This window comes from Mustela nivalis, assembly GCF_964662115.1.
Source record: "Mustela nivalis genome assembly, chromosome: 18".
NCBI classification, from domain to species: domain Eukaryota; kingdom Metazoa; phylum Chordata; class Mammalia; order Carnivora; family Mustelidae; genus Mustela; species Mustela nivalis.
The window spans coordinates 43,326,591-43,348,607 of record NC_139037.1 but is presented as its reverse complement, the minus strand read 5'-3'; the positions used below and the strand labels follow the sequence as shown (position 1 = coordinate 43,348,607).

The 22,017-nt window shown below is 39.2% G+C and overlaps 2 protein-coding genes across 15 annotated transcripts in view; one reads left to right on the top strand and one right to left on the bottom strand.

The window, feature by feature from the left end:
* The window catches only part of ZNF569 (zinc finger protein 569), a 54,919-nt gene extending 47,829 nt beyond the window's left edge, over positions 1 to 7,090 (bottom strand). For 4 of the 5 annotated variants that reach the window (XM_082708835.1, XM_082708834.1, XM_082708833.1 and 1 more), the window contains exons 1-2: positions 6,923 to 7,046; positions 5,083 to 5,238 (exon numbers count right to left, since the gene is read on the bottom strand). Coding sequence is in view for 1 of the 5 variants with exons in the window: in XM_082708831.1 (XP_082564957.1) it covers positions 5,083 to 5,087 (5 nt within the window). In the remaining 4 variants the exon portion in view is untranslated. Of the gene's footprint in view, positions 1 to 5,082; positions 5,239 to 6,922 lie in introns of all 5 variants that reach the window. The other variant, XM_082708831.1, reaches the window with a different exon arrangement.
* Positions 7,091 to 7,378: 288 nt separating this feature from the next.
* ZNF570 (zinc finger protein 570) overlaps positions 7,379 to 22,017 on the top strand; it is a 37,980-nt gene continuing 23,341 nt past the window's right edge. The window contains exons 1-3 of one of the 10 annotated variants that reach the window (XR_014305195.1): positions 17,482 to 17,820; positions 18,561 to 18,746; positions 18,872 to 20,071. Coding sequence is in view for 9 of the 10 variants with exons in the window: in XM_082708935.1 (XP_082565061.1) it covers positions 18,714 to 18,746 (33 nt within the window). In the remaining variant the exon portion in view is untranslated. The other 9 variants (XM_082708935.1, XM_082708930.1, XM_082708931.1 and 6 more) reach the window with 9 other exon arrangements.

The window sequence follows — 22,017 nt, the reverse complement described above, 5'->3', positions numbered from 1 at the left end:
TGTTTTTGGGTTGTTTTTTTTTTTTTTTTTTTGACCGTTAATAAAGAACATTCCCTTCTGCTCTTAAATTGCTGAGAATTATTTTTTTTATGAATAAATGCTGGATTTTGTCAAGTGCTTCTTTTGCATCTATCAAAATGATCATATAATTCTTTACTCTCTTCTGGTGAATTACAGTAACTAATTTTCAAATAATGAACTTAAAATTAATCTTGAGGTGCCTGGGTATCTCAGTTAGTTGAGTGGCCAACTCTTGATTTTGGCTCAGGTCATGATCTCAGGTTTCTGAAATTGAGCCCTACATTGGACTCCCCACTCAGTGGGGAGTCTGCTTGAGGATTCTTTCTCCCTCTCCCTTTGCCCCCCAACTCTGATTATGCTCTCTCTCTCAAATAAATCTTTAAAAAAATTATTTTGTATTCCCAAAATGAACCCATTTAGACATGATATATTATCCTTTTTATATTGCTAGATTCAATTTTTCATTTCGATGTTGAAGATTTTTGTTTTTAGTCCATAAGAAATATTAGTGTGTAGTTTTTTTTTCTTGTCTCTGTCTGGTTTTGGTACCAGGGTAAGGGTGGTCTCATAACATGAGTTGGCAAGTGTTCAGCTCACATAAACTGGGAAAGTTTATATACAATTGTTATGATTTCTTCCTTAGATGTTTGCGATTTCACTTGTGAAATTCTCTGGGTGTGTAGTTTCCTTTTTAGAAAGTCTTTTTGTTTATTAAGGTATAATTGAAGGGCTCAGTCAGTTAAGCATCTGTCTGCCTTTGGCTCAGGTCATGATCCCAAGGGTTGTGGGATCGAGCCCTGCATCAGGCTCCCTGCTAAGCAGAGAGTCTGCTTCTCCCTCTCCTGTTCTTCCTGCTTGTGATCTGTCAAATAAATAAAATATTTAAAAAAAAAAAGTCTAGTTGACATACATCCTTATACAGGTTTCAGGTGTACAATATTATGATTCAATATTTGAGTACATTGTGAAAGGATCACCAAAATAAGTCTAGTCAACATCTATCACCTTACATAGTTACAAGAATTTTTTTTATTGTATGAAAACTTTTAAGATGTACCATCTTAGCAACTTTCACATATGCAATACAGTATTGTTACCTATATTCACCATGCTGTACATTACATCCCTAGGGCTTAAGTTTAAACCGTAAGTTTGTACCTTTTGACAACCTTCACCTATTTCTCTCATCCTCTACCCAATGCCCTTCCTCTAGCGACCATCAGTCTGTTCTCTTTATCAATGATCTTGGTATTTTAGAGTGACATTTGTTTTTTTAATTTTTTTAGATTACACATAAAAGAGAAATTATATAGTACTTCTCTTTCTCTTATTTCACTTAGCATAATGCCCTCGAGGTCCATCCATGTTGTCACAAATGGCAAGATTTCATCCTTTCTTATGACTGAATAATATCCCATTGTATGTATGTATGTATGTGCATGTGCATGCACACACACGTTTTCTTTACATATTCATCTATCAATGGGACACTTAAGTTGTATCTGTATCTTGGCTATTGTAAATAATGCTGCAACAAACATGGGGGTACATGAATCTTTCTAAATTAGTGTTTTTGTTTTCTTCAGATAAATAAGAAGTACAACTGCTGGATCATTTATATTTTTAATTTATTGAGGAACCTTCAACTATTTTCCATAGTGGCTCTACCAATTTACATTCCAATCAACAATGCATAAGTGTTTCTTTTTCTTCCCATCCTTGCCAACACTTGCTTTTCCTTGTCTTTTCAATAATAGTCATTCTAACAGATGTGAGGTGACACCTCATTGTGGCTTTGATTTGCACTTCCAGATCACTAATTGCTGAATATCACTTTATCTTTTTATGTACCTGTTGGTCATATGTATGTCTTTTTTGAGAAAATGCCTATTAGCTCTCCTGCCCATTTTAAAAATTGGTTTGGGGTTTTTTGCTACTGAGTTTTATATATATTTATAAACTCCTTTATCAGGTATGTGATTTGTAAATATTTTCTCTAATTTAGAAGACTGCTTTTTCATTTTCTTGGTCTCCTTTGCTGTGCATGAGCTTTTTAGTTTTAGGTAGTCCCACTTGTTTGTTTTTAACTTCCTTGCTTTTGTTTGCTTTTGGTATCATGGATTTTTTTCTGTTTTATTTTGTTTTTAAAGATTTTATTTATTTATTTGACAGAGATCACAAGTAGGCAGAGAGAGAAGGGGAAGCAGGTTCTCTGCTAAGCAGAGAGCCCAATGCAGGGCTCGATCCCAGGACCCTGCCTTTAACCCACTGAGCCACCCAGGCACCCCAGTATCATGGGTTTTTAAACACAAATTCAATTTCCTTAATAAATATACGATTCAGATTATTTCTTATTGAGTAAATATTGGTAGTTTGTGCCCTTAAAAAAAAAAAAAGTACCCATTTAACACACAAGTAACCCAAATAACCCAAGTAACATTCTTACTGAAAAGACTTTCTTTTTTCCATTGAATATTCTTTCCTGCTTTGCTGTAGATTAGTTGACCATAAAGAAATGCTTGATTCCATGCCTAGGGCAGGAAATGTTCAAAATGATCTTGGAATAACCCTTCATACCAGAATGTAGAACATTATCAAAGACTTCTGGAGATGTGTTGAAAAGACTTAGAGGCCTCTCAAAGAGATAACCAAAGATGGTAAAATTTGAGCTTCACAAAGGAAATAACCACAATATCAAAATTGATGTGTATATAACAGTAAAATAATCATTCACTGGGAAATGCTAAGAAATCAATTCAATAGCCTGAAAACCTAAAAAGGGAAAGAATCAATTTATTTTACTTTTCCTATAAAAACCTTCCTCAATGTAACCAAAGAGTTGATGACAGAAATTTTTTCTTTAAAAAAATATTCCAGCCAGTAAATGAAGAAGGGATATAGATAGAAATCATTTTGTAACCCCTACTGAAATGTAGCTGATAATCTCTCATGTTTTCTTAAACTGGTATGTTGGTAAAAAGGAAGACAGTTCTATTTTGAAAACAGTGGACAACTAAAGGGCAAATATCCTCCAATCTCTCCACTTTACAACCAACCCAACAGTTCTCCAACCCCATCAGAACTTCCATTCCTCTGTTCTACCAATTTTCCACTGTCCCTCACCTTCCTATCCTGACTTTTCTACCTATCTGGACTAAAATTCACAGTCAATCAATATAATTAATTCCTACCAACTTAGACACTCTTGCCTCTCACATTATTCCTAATTAGTTCATGAAACCAACACTTTGGTTAAATCCAACTCCATCTACCCCTCCATTTCCCTCCCTTTTCCATTTACAGAGAAAAACTTGAAGGGTTGTCTATACTTTGTAGCTCCATTTTTTTAAAAAATTAATTAATTTTAAAGATTTTATCTATTTAACAGAGATCACAAGTAGGCAGAGAGGCGGGGGACGGGGAGGAAGCAGGCTCCCTGCTGAGCATGGAGCCCCATGTGGGTCTTGATCCCAGGGTCCTGGGATTGTGACCTGAGCCGAAGGCAGAGGCTTTAACCCACTGAGCCACCCAGATGCCCCATGTAGCTCCAATTTTCTTCTCCATTTCTCTCTTTAGCCCCATACTCCACTGAAACTGATCTTCAGGATCACCAATGACTTTCATGCTACTAATGTCAACATTCTTTTCTCAGTCCTCATAGTCCTATCAGCAGGACTGACACGGTTCTTTTTAACACATATTTTTCCTTTTGTTTCCAGGAAATCAAACTCACCTATATTCCCTCCAGCCGTTCTAACTAGCTCCTGTCAATCCTCTTCGCTGGTTCCTCCTCATTTCCCAGACTTTGTTGGACTGAGCCCTCTACCTTTTTCTATCTATCTTACCCTCTAACTGATCTCATTCAGTAAATACACTTTAAATATCATTTATATACTGATAATACCCAAATTTATGTCTTCAACCTAGATCTTAGATCGTTTTGAACTTCAGACTTATATATCATACTGCCAACTTAATATCTCTACTTGGATGTCTAGTAGACATCCCATGCTGCATATACTAAATTCCTAACTGAAATCTCACTATCTCCCTATGCCCCAAGTCAGTTTTTCCTACTGTCTTTCCTTTCTCGGTTAATGATACCTCTATTCTTCAAGTTGCTCAGATTAAAAAATGTTTTGTTATCTTGTCACAGTTACATTCCACATTAGTTCCATCAGCAAACTGTATCAGCTCCATCTTTAAATTATATCGAATACATGACTTCTCACCATTTTTACTACTCTGGTTCAGATCATCATCTTTTCACTAGATTATTGTACTTATTGTATTGTATTCCTAATTGGTCTTTCTGCTTCTGCCCTTGACCCCCCACTGCAGCCTTCCTCCTATAGTTCTCTTATCAGAGCAGCCAAAGTGATCCACTTATATCGTAAGCAGATAAGATCACTCCCATGATCAAAAGTCTCCAACAGCTTCCCAGCTCATTCACAGTGAAAGCCAAAATCAAAATATGGCCCATAAGATTCAACCTGATCTGCCTCCTTCCCTCCACTTCCCTTCTCTCATTTCTCACTAGTCTTCATTTCATTTGCTCTTTTTCAGCCACACCAACCTCTTTGCTGTAACAGACATGTTCCCACCTCAAGACTTTTTTTTTTAATTCTTTTATAAACATATAATGTATTTATATACCCAGGGGTACAGGTCTGTGAATCGCCAGGTTTACACACTTCACAGCACTCACCACAGTACATACCCTCCTCAATGGCCATAACCCCACCCCTCTCTCTGGACCCCCCCTCCCCCCAGCAACCCTCAGTTTGTTTTGTGAGATTAAGAGTCACTTACGGTTTGTCCCACCTCAAGACTTTTTAAATTGTTGTCCATGCTGCCTAGACTATATGCATAAATAGCCTCCTCAATTATATGCATAAATAGCCCCTTTACTTCCTTCAAATCTTTATTATTACCTTTTCAGGATGCCTTTCCTGGCTACCCCATCTAAAACTCTAATTCCCTTCTCAAATGCTGTATGTTTTTGTTTTACCTTTTCTCTTAATATTTTTCACTGCTGAATATATGTGATATTTAACTCACCTCATTTATTATCTGGACCACGACAATGTAAGTACCATGACAGCAGAGTGTTTCTCTTTTGTTCAGCGCTATACCTGAAGCATCTAGAACCGTTCCTGTCACACAGATAGCAGTCAATAAATGGTATGTTGATGAATAAATGAATACCTGAAGAATCTAGAAAATAAATTTGAAAACAGAATACTGCTTTAGAAGAACATTTTGGGAAATACATAATTCACACACACAAAAAACGATTTTTAAAATGCTTGACCAAGGACGCCTGGGTGGCTCAGTGGGTTGAGCCTCTGCCTTCAGCTCAGATCATGGTCTCAGGGTCCTGGGATCGAGCCCTGCATCGGGCTGTCTGCTCAGCAGGGAGCTTGCACCCCCCCCCCTCTCTCTGCCTGCCTCTCTGCCTACTTGTGATCTCTTGTCTGTCAAATAAATAAATAAAATGCTTGACCAGTAGTAACCAAACAACTGCAAATTAAGAAAATTTTATCTATGAAGTTAGCAAAAATTACTAATAGCAGATAACCATTGTTATCAGGATGTATGGATATAGGCAATCTTATACTATGCCAATAATAGTGTAAATTATTTGAACCTTACAGGAGATAGACTTAGGGAATCTTTTTTTTTTTTTTTTTTAAGATTTTATTTGACAGACAGAGATCACAAGTAGGCAGAGAGGCAGGCAGAGAAGGCGGGGAGGAGCAGGCTCACCGCTGAGCAGAGAGCCAGATGTGGGGCTTGATTCCAGGACCCCAGGATCACGACCCTGGGATCATGACCCAAGCCGAAGGCAGAGGCTTTAACCCACTGAGCCACCCAGGCGCCCCTTAGGGACTCTTTAATAAACACATACATATTGCCCAATTAGTTACACTTCCAGGAACCTGTCTCCTCCCCCCACACACACACACAAATTAGAAAAGCGCATTATAACATATGACAACTAATTGCTGATAAACCCATTGTTCATAATGGCAAGAAACTGGATAAAACAAATTACCCATCAAAAGGGGTAAATGTATTAAAATGTATGGCATGAAAAACTTTAAAATGACGACATAAATTTAAATGGAAAGATACGGTGTATTGTTAAACGACAAAGGTAGGTTACAGAACTGTATGTATAGTGTAATAACAATTTCCAAGCTATTATGCACATATATGTTAATAAATGAATGGGTGTGTATGTGTTCACAGAGGGGGTAAAGATGGTAAGTCAATTTTGATAGTTGCTGGCAGAATTCGGAATGATTTTTATTTTCTTTGAGCTTTTCTATATTTTGCGATTGGGGCGGGCAGTCGGGGACAAGGGACAAGAAGTTAGTACGCACATAAAACAACGAGGCTAATACACAAAAATAAAATTTAAGATAAATAAATACTAAAAGTGTTGGGGCTATTGGTAGCTCTCATAAAAACGTATTTCCAATTACCATAAACCAAAGAAATGAAGCCCTGGTATAAAAAGCCGCACAAATCTACACACACACACAGCCGCGCTCTACCTTTCCTCCACGGAGCTTCTCAAGCACTCACGATCCCACATCACGCACGTTCGCATCCATGTCCATAATGAAACAGAAGGAAAAGCACGTCCCCCAAATCCGCTCACACACGGTCTCACGGCCACACTCTGTCGCAAACAAATGTCTGGCAAACAGTCACATCACGCTACACTCCCAGTCCTTCACGGGCCCCTCCCACGGTCTCGGGAAACCAGCCGCACCCGTGCAGCCCGGCCGGCATCCTCCTCCAGCACCACAGGCAGCGGGTCCGCAGGCCCCTACTCCCAACCAGCACAAAGGGTCCCGGACTCAGAGCTCGCGGCCTCCCGGAGACTCACCAGCGAACCCGCGGAGACAGGCACAGTTCCACACCTCAGTGCCGCCCAAGTGGCACCGCCGGTGCGGACCGAGTCTGAGGAGCCTCTAAGGTCAGCGCCGGCTGTGCCTGAGGGCAGCACGAGCTTCGGTCCGTTAGACGCCGGCCAACGCTTCCCAGAGGCCCCCGCGGCTCACAGGCGGGGGCGGGTCGGCTTTCCTGCCGGCGAGTAGCGGGAATAATCTACCGCTGCGTTTAAGGACGTCCAGATCTGCCGAGGAGGTTCAGCTGAGTTTTGCTGCAGCTGCTTCGCTTGAGCCGGGCACTCCACTCGGAGCCCGGGAGTGCAACTTGGTGCTGAGGAGAATCTGAACGGGTGCACAACTTTAGGATACGAACTACATTTCCCAGAGGTCTTCACGGCCAAGTCAATTTTCTGCGAAAAGTCTCTTGCTCCTTATGGTTGGCTGGGTCTCCTGTTCCCGGGGTTATGGTGCATGATCCGTGAAGGAAGCGCCGCTGAGTCGGTGTAGTTCCATCTGGTCCAGGCCCCTCCCGGACTTCAGTGGGGTGAAGGTGGGCGAAAAAATTAGGGGTCTGTGGAGGGACTAGACGGGCCAGCTTGAGTCTCAAGCTTCTGGCGGCAGTCAGAAAAAGAGGAGTGGCGTTGTGTGACCGTGTGTGGGAGATATCGGCCGTGGAACTTGGGGTAGGGTGTCTGCGGAGTCGAGAGACTCTGAGATCCAGTGACTTTGGGAGTCATGCGAATTCGCGATCATCTGTGTGTCCATGGTCGCGGTGTACGTTCTTGTAACCGTTTGATTCGAATCCTGCGGTTTTTTCAGAGACCGTGTCCTTCTGTTAATTCTTTGTGTGTTTCTGCGTTTCTGACTGGCCCCTGTTACAATATTGAAACTTAAAGATTACCAATAAACCACAGTCACCAAGATATTAAATGGGAGGAATTTTAGAGCTCTGTGAATCCATATTACTGAAACACCCATGCTTTTTAATTCTGTGTTACTCCATATTCAGTGTGTGTTACATGGACAAAGGTGATACTGGTAATTTAGAAAGATACTGTTGAAGAGGGCAAAGACATGGAGCCATCAAATGGAAAGGTCATGTCGGGAGTGGAAAGTCTACGGGGGAAAGTAGAGAAATAACCAGGAGCAAAAACCTAAAAATCTAACAAAGCAGGCTATATGTCACTTCTGCTCCAAAGATCTCACTCTTTTTTTCAGCATTTCCTGTGCGTTTGGCTCTGACTCCAGAAAAATTAAAAAAACTATTGACCATGAAAATTGAAGACTGCAATAATTTTGCAGTAGAGACTAAAATGGAGAAAATATCTATGACAACACTAACCCAGTGTTTTTCTGCTATGGTATGTTCACAAAGAACAAAATGCTGCAGACTACAGCATGCTAAATATCAAGACCTTGTGGTTGTCGAAGGTATCAGAGAGGATTCTGACTCATAAGCTTACCATGAAGCTATATAAAGGCCACATGACTATGTTACCTCTAGGATGCAGTAGAAGATAGTCTTCCTTTCACTAGGCGATAAAGGGCATTTTTTTTTTTTTTCAGAGTAGTGTGAATATATATCTAAGAAGGGACAAGAGACTCCCAAACACTGCATAAGACAGAACAAGTCCTCCAAATAAGTTTTGCTTGTCTTTTGTCTCTACCAATAGTAATTTTTTTCTGTCTACTGAATTATTATAAGAATTATTTTTGCTTATCATTTTATTTAGAGATGATAAAAGAACAGAATTAATTGTTCTATGTCCATCCAGCATCCTGATTTTTTTATGCTTGTAGATTTGTCTATTTCTCCTTTGATTTCTGTTAACTTTGCTTTACAGATTTTGAAGCTCTCTTATTGGATGATATATATTTTGAGTTGTGGTAACTTTTCTTATGGATTGATCCAACAGTCCCTTATAGAATTTTCTCCTTATAATAATTGCTTTTTTGTCTGGCCTATATTGATATTACTATAGTTTCACCATCCTTCTTTTGGTTAGTGCATGGTTTATCTCTTTCTACCCTTTTGCTTTTAACCTATTTTTTAAAATGCATATGTTATTAAACAGCATTATTTTAAAAATAATGACAATCTTCTTTAATTTGACATATTTAGTGAATTTACATTTAATGTAGTTGGGTTTTGGTCTACCACTTTAGAATTTATTTACTTTTTTGGCCTACCTTTTTTTTTATTTTAATTTTTTACTTGAGATCATTCTAGATTTGCATACAGTTGTAAGACATAATCCAGAAATCCCATGTGCCCTTTATCCAGTTTCTCCCAATGACAACATCTCCCAAAACTATATATAATATGATATATAATATCACAACCTGGATATTGACATTGACACAGTCAAGATTTAAAATATTTTCATCATTACAAAGATATTTCATGTGTCTTTTTATAGCCACCCCTATGTCATTTCTGCCCCCAGCCTCCTCTTTAAGGCCAGGCAACCCTTATCTGTTCTCTCATTAACCTTTCAAGAATATTAAATAAATGGAATGATAAAATATGTAATATAGGCATTGGTTTTTCATGCAGCTTAATTCCCTGGAGATTCAGATATGTTGTTACATGTGTAAGTAATTCATTCCTTTTTGTTGCTGAGTAGTCTTCAGTGTGAATGTACTACACTTTCATTGAAGAACATGAGTTGTTTTAAACTTTTGGCCATTATAACTAAAGCTGCTGTACACATTTGTGTAAAGTTTTTTGTGTGGACTAGATTTCGATTTCTTTTAGGTGAACACCTCGGAAAGGTTTTAGAAGGAATTTGTCAGTTTATACCAAAACACAGGAATGGAAAAAGAAAACCTCGAGATTTTGATTGCAATTGTGTTGAAAATACAGATGAATTTGGAAAGAACTGACATCCTTAAAATGGTGAATCTTGTGACCCCTGAACACAGTATATATCTCCATTTAGATCCTCTTTCATTTCTCTCAGGAATATTGTGTAGTTTTTGAAGGTAGTGAAATCTTTTGTCAGAATTATCCCCAAGTATTTCAGATTTTTTGATGCTATTGTAAATGGCATTTCTAAAAATTTTAATTTCCAGTTGTTCCTTGCCAGCATATAGAAATACAATTGATTTTTGTACATTGATCTTGTAGCCTGTTACTTTGCTAAGGTCACTTAGTGTTTCTACTACAATTTTGGAGGTTCCATTGGATTTTCTACATAGATGATCATGTCACCTATGAAAAAAGACATCGGTACCTATTCCTAATTGTTGGAAATAGTGATACCCATTTCTTTTCCAATTTTCAGGTACTACCCATAAAATTTGGTTGGCATATTAAGACTGATGATCACACATACACACACACACACACACACACATACACACATCCCAAGAGGGTATGAAAGTTTTATTACTCACATAATGAAGCTTACTAGGAGAAGCAGGGTAGGCTTCACAAGAAAGTCTGCAAATGGTTTGCAAAAGCAAGGAACTGAAATTGGCAGGACTTGTGGGGTTTAAATCTGCAAGTGCCAAAGGCGGGAGCACCTGAGCTTGTGGGCACAAGAGGAAAGAGGAAGAGTGAGGCTTAAAAACCAGGAACTTCTGCCACTCTCCATGCTGCTTGCATGCTCCTTCTGTGCACGCCTGGTGAGGCAGCAGCTGAGGAGACTCTAGACCACCATGCAGCTGGCAAACAGCCCAAGGAATGAGTCAAGATTGAGAACAATGATCATATTCACTTGGAGGTGGTGAAATAGGATGGTCCTGTGGTGCAGTTTTAAGATTAAGAGGGCATACAATACTTAGTATAAATGAAAGCCTACTGTGAACAATAGGGTTTGTTAATGAGGTGAATTAGATTCTGATTTGACAGGCAGACAATCAGTGAAACAGACTCATCTGCACCGTTGGAAATGGATGATGAAAATATAATTGATGTGTTCTAACAGCAGACAGATCCCTAAAAAGGGATCTGCTACATTACTCCAGAACTGTGTTCCTCCAGACAAAGAAGACATCCTCAATTAGAAAAATGCAATTTGGTTCCACCACATCTTAACTGTTACCATATGGTTTTTCTGGTCTTTCATTTTCCTCTTCCCTATTCCCTTATTGTACATAAATTAGTGTACGTGCATGAGCATATTGCTTTAAAAAAAAAAAACCTAAATGCTAATTAACATCAAATGGAGATGGGCTGGGGAAAAATACCGGTTTTGTGAAAATACCCATTTCCATTAGTAATATGCTTTTCAGCTTTTATCTTTATATACTCTGTAAGTTATTTTGCTCTGTTTAACAAAAACAGAACAACAAAAATCCTTGTTTACCTTGTTTGATTGGATAATTTTAATGTTTTTCATTTATCATTGTTAAACCAAGGATAATTTTATAACTTCTTTGTACATAGCTGTTACATGTAAGGCAATCTGTCTTTAAGTTAGGATAAATTACTCTAAAAGAAATGAACCCTAGATAGATTTCCCTTTGTGTCAAGGGTCTTGTTTAAAAAAAAATGTGGTTTTTTTTTTCCAATCTGTGAGCAGTCAAACATCAAAAAATAGAATTAGACTCTTCATTACATTATCAAATCTGAATGCTGTTTCTTTTCTGATTTCACTGGCAAAAACTTTCAATACAAGGTTGGGGTACCAGGTGGTGGGTATTATAGAGGGCACGGATTGCATGGAGCACTGGGTGTGGTGAGAAAATAATGAATACTGTTATGCTGAAAATAAATGTAATTAAAAAATAATAAAAATAATAAAATTAAAATTAAAATTTAAAAAAAAAGATTGAATAGATGTAGGGATATCTTTGCCCTGTATCTGATCTTAGAGGGAAAGTATGCAGTGTTGTTCCGTGAAATGGTAGTTGAAAGGTTTTTGCTAGATGGCTTTTTTTTTTTAAAGATTTTTTTTTTAATTTGACAGAAGTCTCAGGTATGCAGAGAAGCAGGCAGAGAGAGAGAGAGAGAGAGAAAGAGAAAAGGAAGCAGGTTCTCTGCTGAGCAGAGAGCCCGACGTGGAGCTCGATCCCAGGACCCTGGGATCATGACCTGAGCTGAAGGCAGAGGCTTAACCCACTGAGCCACCCAGATACCCCTGCTAGATGGCTTTTAATTAGGAAGGTTTTTTCTTTTCCTAGTAAGTGTGTTTATTAAAAATGGATGTTGATTTTTGTCAAATACTTTTCCTGCATCTATTAGATGGTAATACTGATTTTCTCTTTTTTCCCTTTACTTCAGTAATATAGTGAATTACACTGGGCCTCAAATCTTAAACCAATCTTAGGTTCCTGAGACAGACATCACCTGGCCATTGTGCATTATCATTTTTATATATTGTTGGATTCAATTTGCTAAAGTTTTATTAATAATTCATGAGGGATGTTTGTTTGTGGTTTTTGGGAGGGGGTAGTATTTTTGTCTAGATAACTCCTAGAGTGAGTTGAGAAGATTTCCCCTCTTTTCAGTATCCTGAAAGAGTATAGAATCATCATTTTTTTCTTCAAATGCTTAAGAGAATTTAAAATGTTTACTAGAAATTAAAATTAAATAGAAATGTGTAATAAAATTTAGCAGTGAAGCTATCTGGGACTGGTATTTTTATTTTTATTTTTTCAGGAAGGTTTTTAATTACAAATGCTATTTAATAGATATAAGGGCTAGTCAGGTTAACTACTCTCTTCTTCTAAATTTATTTATTTATTTGACAGAGAGAGAGAGAGAGAGAGAATTCACAAGTAAGCAGAGAGGCAGGCAGAGAGAGGGGGTGGAAGCAGACTCCCAGCTGAGCAGAGAGCCCAATGTGGGGCTCCATGTGGGGCTCGATCCCAGGACCCTGAGACCATGACTTGAGCCAAAGGCAAAGGCTTAACCCACTGAGCCACCCAGGCGCCCCAGGTTAACTACTTTCTTTAGTAAGGCTTAATAATTCATGTCTGTCAAGAAATCTATTTCATCTAAGTTGTTTATTCGATTAAAGTTGCTGTGATATACTGTAGTATCCTTTTAATGTTAGAATCTGTAGTGATGGCACCTCTCTCGTTTCTGGTTTGCGTTAGTTTGTTATTTCCCTTTCTTTCCTCTTCAGTATGGCTAGTTTTATATTTATTACTCTCAAAGAATTACCTTTAGGTTGCATTGGTTTATCTTTATTTTTCAGTTTTCTATTTCATCGATTTCTGCTCTGATATTTATTATTTCCTTTGTTTTTCTTACTTGCATTATGTTTAATTTGCTCTTTTTCTGGTATGTTCAAGTGGAAAATGAAGTCATGGGTTTAAGACTTTGATTTCTTCTTTGCTAGTAGAGTATTTGATTCTATAAATTTCCTCCTGATTACTGCTTCAGTGGCATCCCATAATTTTTATGTTTTCATTTTCTTTTGGGTCAAAATACTTTCTAAAATCCACAGGTTATTTAAAATGTATGTTTTCAAATATTAGAGAATTATCCACATATTTTTTAGCTATTTATTTTTTTAAGATTTTTTTATTTGAGAGAGATCAAGCGAGAGCATGGGCAGAGGGAGAGGGAGAAGGAGACTCCCCGCTGAGTAGAGAGTCCCACGTGGGGCTGGATCCTGAGACCCTCAGATCATGACCTGAGCCAAAGGCAGATGCTTAACTGACCGAACCACCCCAGGTGCCCCTCAGCTATTGATTGCTAATTCAGTTTCATTTTGGAAAGAGGTTTGTTTTGTGGTCCAGAATATATTCTTTGTATATGCTCCATGTACTCCTGAAAAAAATGAGTATTTTTTTTCATTTGTTGGTTGTAGTGCCCTGTAAATATTAATTAGCTCAAATGACAGTGTTTTTCAAATCTTCTATGTTTTAGCTTATTTTCTTTCTACTTGTTCTAGAAATTATTATTTTTTAAGATTTTATTTATTTATTTGATAGAGATCACAGGTAGGCAGAGAGGCAGGCAGAGAGAGAGCAAGGGAAGCAGGCTCCCTGCCAAGCAGAGAGCCCTATGCGGGGCTCCATTCTAGGACCCTAGGATCATGTGACCTGAGCTGAAGGCAGAGGCTTTAACCCACTGAGCCACTTACGTGCCCCTCTAGCAATTACTGAGAGTGGTATTGGACTCTGATTTACCATTGTGGATTTTTCTTTTTCTTCCAGTTTAGTCAGTTGTTGTTTCATGTATTTTGAAAGTATTGTTAGATGCATAAACATTTATGATTGTTATTTTCTTTTGATGAACTGACCTTCATTATTATGAAATGATCTTCTTTATCCCTATATTTTTTGTTCTGAAATCTATGTTGTATACATTAATACAGCTACTCCAGTTTTTTTAAACAGCTTTATTGAGATACAACTCACCTATCATACAATTCAAACTTTTAATGTGTACAATTCAATTTTTGGTATGTTACATTATTAAATTTTATATTAATATAAAATGTTTAACAAAATTTGCCATTTTAACATTTTTTAAGTGTACAATTCAGTGGCATTAAGTGCATTCACAATGTTGTACAATCACTAATACTGTCTATTTCCAAAATTTTTATCATCCAAAATGGAAACTCTATAATCACTAAACATACTAAGCAATCAACTCTCAATCCCTCCTTCCCCACAGCTCCTGGTAACTACTATTTTCTTTCTCTATGAAGTTGCCTAATCCAAATATCTCATTTAAGCAGAATACAATATTTGTCCCTTTGTGTATGATTTATACTTTGTATAATTGTTTCAAGGTTCATCCATGTAGTAATGTGTTCTCAAACTTTATTCCTTTTTATGGCTGAATAGCATTCCATTGTATGTACATACCACATTTGTTTATCCATTCATCTGTTCATGGATACTTGGGTTGTTTCCACCTTTTGGCTATTTTGAATAATGCTATAATGAACGCTGGAATACAAGTATCTGTTCAAGCCCCTGATTTCAATTCTTTTGGGAGTGGAATTGCTAGGTCATATGGTAAACCTAAGCTTTAGAAGAACTGACGAACTGTTTTCTATAGCAGCTGCACCATTTTATATTCTTAACATCATCATACAAAGCTTTTAAGTTATACATGTCCTCATCAATATTTGCTATTTTGATAATACTGATCCTAGTAGGTATACAGTGGTATCTCATAGTTTTATTTGCATTTTTAATAATATTGAGCCTCTTTGTGTTTATTGGCCATTTTTATCTTCTTTAGAGAAATATAAATTCAAGTGTTTTGCTCATCTTTTAATTGGATTGTCTTCTTGTTGCGCTTTAGGAGTTCTTTATATACTGATATTAAATCCTTGTCAAATACATGATTTACAAATATTTTTACCCATTCTGTAGGCTCTTTTCACTTTCTTGATCATGTCCTTTGATAAAGTCCTTTCTTGTTAATGTTTTTAATTTTGAGGAAGTCTAATATATCTGTTTTTTTTTCTCCCTTTGGTTGCTTGTGCTTTTGTTGTCACATCTAAGAAAAATCTGAGGTTATTCCAGCTTTCTCTACACAGCATTACCATGGTGTATTTCCATCCTTGTATTTCTAACTATTGGTAGAGTTCTATTTAACTTCTCAGAGGCAGCATGTGGTTGAGTCATACTTTTTCATCCCATCTGAAACTCTGGGCCTCTTAATTGGATGTTCAGTAAATTATATTTAGTCTGATAATTGATATAAGCCTTCCATTTTGCAATTTGTTTCCCATCTGGTTTTTGTTCCCTTCTCTAACTTCTTTTGGATTGAGTGATTTATGATAATTGGATTCTACTTTATCTTCCTTGTTGGACTATTAGCTATAACTTTTTATTTTGTTAGGTTAGTGGTTGCCGTAGGGCTTAGAGTGAAAATCTTTCACTTGTTACAGTGTTTGTTCAAGTGATACTATATTACTTCACAAAGAATGTAGGAACCTTGGGGGTATCTGGATGGCTGAGTTAAGTGTCTGACTCTTGAATTTGGGTTAGGTTGTGATTTCAGGGTTCAGAGATCGAGCCCCATGTAGGGCTCTGCATGCAGTGCAGAGTTGGCTTGTCCCTCTCCTTCTGTTCCTCCTCCCTGCTCATGTGTGCACTCTCTCAGACGAATAAATAAATAAAATCTTTAAAAAAGAATGTAGTAAACTTAGGATAGTTTATTTCCACTTCTACTATGTTTATTTCCACTTCCTTCCCTTCTCCTGGCCTTTCTGCTATTGTTACTCTATGATTTCCATATATATCCAAAGCTACATTGTTTTTCTTTCAACAGTAACTGGTGCGATTTAATTAATAAAAATGTCTTACATATTTACCCTACAGTTATCATCTCTAATGCTCTTCATTCCCTTGTGTAGATCCAGATTTCTATTTGTTATTCAATCATACATATATTTTAGCCTCTTGAGGTTGTCCTTCTGCTCATTAGTATTCTATTAGCGATTTTTTAAAGTTTATTTTGTCTATGTCTATCCCAGCACCTTGAAGAGCATCTGGCACACAGTTGGTACTTTCTAATTAGATACCTCAGAGAAAAACTTCAATCACTATCCACATCCATTAGACTAGTGCTCAGGACCTGTCACACACACTATCCTATTACATTCTTTTTTTTTTTTTTAAGATTTTATTTATTTTATTTGACAGATAGAGATCACAAGTAGGCAGAGAGGCAGGCAGAGAGAGAGGGAGGAGGAAGCAGGCTCCCTGCTGAGCAGAGAGCCCGATGTGGGGCTCGATCCCAGGACCCTGGGATCATGACCTGAGCCGAAGGCAGAGGCTTTAACCCACTGAGCCACCCAAGCGCCCCTCCTATTACATTCTTACCCCACTCTCCACCAGTCAGTCCCTTTCTGTATAACACATTCTCTCAGGTAACACCACAAATGTCACACAATAATACAACCTTACACATGGTCACAGAAAACCAGCATACCCACCCTAACACCCAGAGTTTTACACAGAAACACACACAATGACAGAATCAAAGGGTCATGCAGCAACTCACAAAATTAGTTCTGTGATAGAACTTGTGGGGAGACAATAAATAAAAATTTAAAATACAAGCGCTATTGTTCTAAGGGAGTATAGATCAGATTAAGGCGGTCAGAGAGGTGTGATCAGGGAAGGCCTTTGTGGAGGTGTGACATTAATATCTGAAAGGACAGAGTAAGGGAACTTTGAAGATACCCAGCAGAAGAGCCATTTTAGTAAGGGATGGGGGGACACATTCACACCCATAATCACCAAATCACAAATACAAGAACCGTACACAAAGGGTGACTCACTCCCTTCGGATCTTCAAGCTAACCCATTCCTAACCAAAAACGCCCGAGGGAAGGCGGAGCTGGGTGGAATTACAATGCACCTGCGCACTCTACTCTCCGCTCTCCCTGTCCCACACAGTTTTTTCGGGTACCCCAGCTCAATTGTAGGAGCACGTCCCTCACCCCGTTGGTGCGGACCGCACACACGAACCGCACCCCCTGCGGCTACTCGGCGTCTCTAAGTTCTCCGCCCCGTTGCAAAGGGAGGTGGACCAAGCACTTGTGCCTGCGCACTTCAGTCCCAGTCCGTCTAGTTGACGCTCGACCCGGTTCCTTTGGCGGACACCGGATCCGAGGTGAGATTTAGGCTCCCTCTGCAGGGCCTGGAACAGCCCGGCGTGGGGAGGACCCGGGGCAGAGGGGCTGCGTTACTAACCTCCGAACTGCGCCGCGCCAGTGCAGTCGGACTCTGCAGCGCCGCTTTTTTTTTTTTTTTTTTTTTTTTTGTCTGGACTACATTTCCCAGTGGCCCCTGCGAGCACAGGGCCGGCGGTCCCTTTGTGTCCTCCGGAGGCCCAGTCGCTTCTTTCCGGGCCCGCGGGGGTGGGTTCCCATCAGACTCTTAAGGCAGGAGGTGGGCCGAAATAGAGATTGCCCGAGCCTTCGGAGCAGTGACGGGGTCTTTCCGCAGTTGACTTCTGCAGGTAGGGAATGGGCTGAGGAGTGGGCTGTGGGTCACCCGGACGTCGGTTCCCAGGCCCTCGGTGTGACTCTAGGTGCGAGATGGTGGTTGGTTGTCATACAGCGTGAGGCTGTCATCTGATGTGACTGTGCACGTCGTATCTGTGATCGTGGGCGCAGGCGAGTCGATGGTTGGTGCTACAGAGTGTGAGACTGTGAGTGGGGGTGGGAGGGTATTGTGTCCCCCGTTGTTCCAGTACCCACGGCCTCTTTGTAACTGGAGTTGTTTGAGTGTAAACGTAGGTTGTGGTACCCTCGTGTTTGAGACTTGGAGCTACAGATGAGCGTGACGGGTTGAGACTGCCCATACCCATGGCAGACTGATTGTTCTGTGTGTAAGACCGTGGATGGCGCTGTAGTTTTTAAGAATGAGTAGGTGGGGGTACTGAGTGAGACTGTGTGCCACCAGTATCTTTTGAAGCTAGCCAGGTGATGCCATTGTGCCACCAAGTTTCAGAAGCACTAGTCTATTTATTGGAGAGAAGAAAGACTGGAGTCAGGAAGACCTTTGTTTGATCTGGGTACTGTTATTCATTAGTTGTGTGTCTTTATGTAAATGATTACATTCCTTGGGAGTCTTTATTTGTAAAAATCTAGAAAATCTATTGCTAAAATAACAAATTAGGCAGTGATTTAGTCATGGGTTAAATTGCATGCAAACAAATTTCTAGATCTCTCCCTTATGCTTTCTCTCTGTTGGAAGGAAGGGTGCAACAGAAGGAAAGAGAAGCTGAAAAATTCTAGGCTGGTGATTCTGGATGCTGCAAGGAAACCCTAGTTTTTCATGTTCTCTTCCCCATCTCAGTCATCTGAGGACACTGCCATTTCCCAAGAGAAGAGCTAAGAGGAGGAAAGAATGGCTGTTGGACTTCTTAAAGCCATGTACCAGGTCAGTTGGTGTTTTCTATTTCCTGAAATATTTTACTGCTCTTTATACCAAACAGATATTAACTTTGCTCTTGCTGAAACTTTCCTGGGTGAGTAATCATGTCACTTATTATATCCCTCCTGCAGCTGATTCCCACCTCATTCAGGATAAATGCTGAAGTCCTTGCCTTAGCCTTCAAGGCCGTACATAATCTGGTCCACTTTTTGAGCTCAGGTAATCACTCCATTTGTAACTCACTCACTCAGCTCTAGGCACACTAGTGTCCTTGTAGTGAGCTGAGTACATTAAAAAAAAAATTTTTTTTTACCTGAATACATTCTTAACTCATAGACTTGTACTTGCTGTTCCCTCTGCCTGGAATGCTGTTCCCCAAGATACAGACTAACTTCTTCATTATAGATTCTGCTCAAACATTTATTCCCTCAACAAATTTTTATTGAGCACCTGTTGAGTAAAAAGGCTTAGTCCTTGGTCCTCTTCTCCACCTACACTCACTCCTTTGGTAATCTCATTCTGTCTCATGACTTCAGATGCCATCTATATGGCAACAATCACCAAATTATATATAGTCGAGACCTCTCTCCTGAAATCCAGACTTGTATATCCAGCTACCTACTTAGCATCTTCATTTGGTTGTATAATGATACCTCAAACTCAAATGTCTCAAACTTAGTGAAACAAGCCATTAGAAGTTTGGGGGCACAGAAGTGACATGATCTAATTCTCACTTAATAGAATCACTCTGGCTGCTGTTGAGAATAAACTGAATGGGACAAGGATAGAAATAGGGAAACCAATTAGGAATCTTTTACATATGTCCCTGTCTCAGGTACACAAGCTAAAAGTCTTCCATCATGAAGTTCTGGTTTGTTCTATGTTCAAAATATATCCAGAAGTTGACCACTTTTACTACCACACTGCTTCCATTCTGGTCCAAACTGTCATCTCTCATCTAGGTTATTGCTTTGCTCTTCTACTTTTTCTTTCTACTTCCACCCTTCCTCTCTTCCAGCCTATTCTCAACAGAGCAGTCAAAGTGATTCTGTTACACAAGTCATATTATATGATTCTTCATGGTAGGAATAGAAACAATAGAAAGTATATGACATTCTTTCAAGTATTTTAGCTGTAAGGGAATAAGAGAAAGGGTAGTAACTGAAGTGTGGTCAACAAGGTTTTTTTTCAAGATGGGTTTATAGCTGTATTCTGATGTTTAAGATTCAGTAGAAAGGGAAATTTGAAGATGAAGAAAAGTGAAGAGGGGATTGCTGGAACACTGCTTGAGCAGGAGGACCTGAGGGCTAGTGGACAAGTGGAGGGGTCAGACTTTGCTAAGAAAGTGTTTGTTCATATAGACTAGTAATAGGAGCAAGTTAGAGCATGTTGGGACAGTGCAGATAGATGTGTAGATGTTGTGGGAGTTTGTAGAAATTCCCCTAGAATGGATTTTGGTTTTTGAGTGAAACAGAAAGCAAGATCATTGGTAAGGATGAGGAAAAAAGGTATTGAAGATTTGAGGAGAGAGGGAAAGTATGAAATGGTCATTTAGGGGAGTAGGGATATGAATGGACTAGAGAAATATAACATAAAAGGCTTTGGGGCCTCTTGAGGTTCGTGTCATGAATTTAAAGTGAGACCAGTTAACATGATTGGTGTGATTTTCTCCAGGAAATTACAGTGGTTCAAGGTACAGAAATAGAGTGTGCTGAGAGATGGCAGTGGTTTAACCAGGTTGGTAAGGGCAGGGAAGTCCAGGGTATATCCATGGGGTGATTATAACAAATGGTTGTGCTAGGAAGTGAAAACATGGTAAGTCAGTGATTTGTAGGTTCTAGTGGGGTCAAAGAATTATCCTAATTGGGGTACCAGAGGACAAAAGTTGGAATATAGGAAGTAGAAGTCAGAAAGGGAGAGTTGAGATTAGGGAGGGTTTGCTACTTACTTGCTACAGACTTTGCTACAAAGTCTGGGGCATGGCATTGGAAGTGAATGACTATTGAAGTGTGGAGGACAACACTACAGGAGGAGAGAAGGGACATAGAACTGGGAGGCCTGGTTGTTGGGAGGATTATTTATACAGATATTGAAATGACCAAATATTATGTATGATAGGAGTAGCATTGGAGAGAGTGACAGTGAGCCAGGTGCTGAAGTGTTGAAGGAGTGACAGAGTATTGGTATCTCCCAGGAACTGGTAGACAACTAAAACAGGGAGGGATGATAGAGTCTGATTTCATGAGATTTAAAACTAGGGGTCTTTCAGGGAGGTGGGAGGAGTAATGGTCTAAAAATAAATGTAAGGAGCAGAGACATCACCTGCCTTACCTCCAGGTGCTGTGGTACAAGGAATGTGGGAAATAAAAACACTCACCACATGACAGGGCTTCAAGGGAAGTAGTCAGTCCTCTCAGCAAGGAGCCATATTTCTATGCAGGCAGAAAGGTGAAGAGAACGGTTGACTTTCTTCATCCTGGTTTAATTATAATTATGAATGGATTTTGAAACCAAGTATTTGGTTAGAGATCAACATTTTATTTTTATTTTTTTTAATTCCAGTGTAGTTAACTTACAATGCTATATTAGTTTTCAGGTGTACAATATAGTGATCTAATGGTTCTATATATTACTGGGTGTGCATCAAAACCAGTGCTTTCCTAATCCCCTTCACCTATTTCACCTATCTGCCTCCCCCCACCTCCCCTCTGGTAACCATCTGTTTGTTCTCTATAGTTAAGGATCTGTTTTTCGGTTTATCTCTCTTTTCCCTCCTTTGTTCATTTGCTTTGTTTCTTAAATTCCACACGAGTGAAGTCCTATGGTATTTATCTTTCTCTGACTTATTTCACTTAGCATTATACTCTCTAGCTCCATTCGTGTTGTTGCAAATGGCAAGATTTAATTCTTTTTTATGGCTGAGTAATATTCCATGGTGTGTGTGTGTGTGTGTGTGTGTGTGTGTGTAGAGAAAGAGAGAGAGAGGGGTCAAATATTTTTAAGAGATCATTTGTTAGAGATCAGGTATTTTAAAGTAATAATTTAAAGTTCCTTATGTTGATGCCATTATTTTCATTAACTTTCATTAAAAGAATCATTGAGGGGTGCCTGGGTGGCTCAGTGGGTTAAAGCCTCTGCCTTCGGCTCTGGTCATGATCCCAGGGTTCTGGGATCAAGCCCCGCATGGGGCTCTCTGCTCAGCGGGGAGCCTGCTTCCTCCTCTCTCTCTCTGCCTGCCTCTCCGCCTACTTGTGATTTCTGTCTGTCAAATAAATGA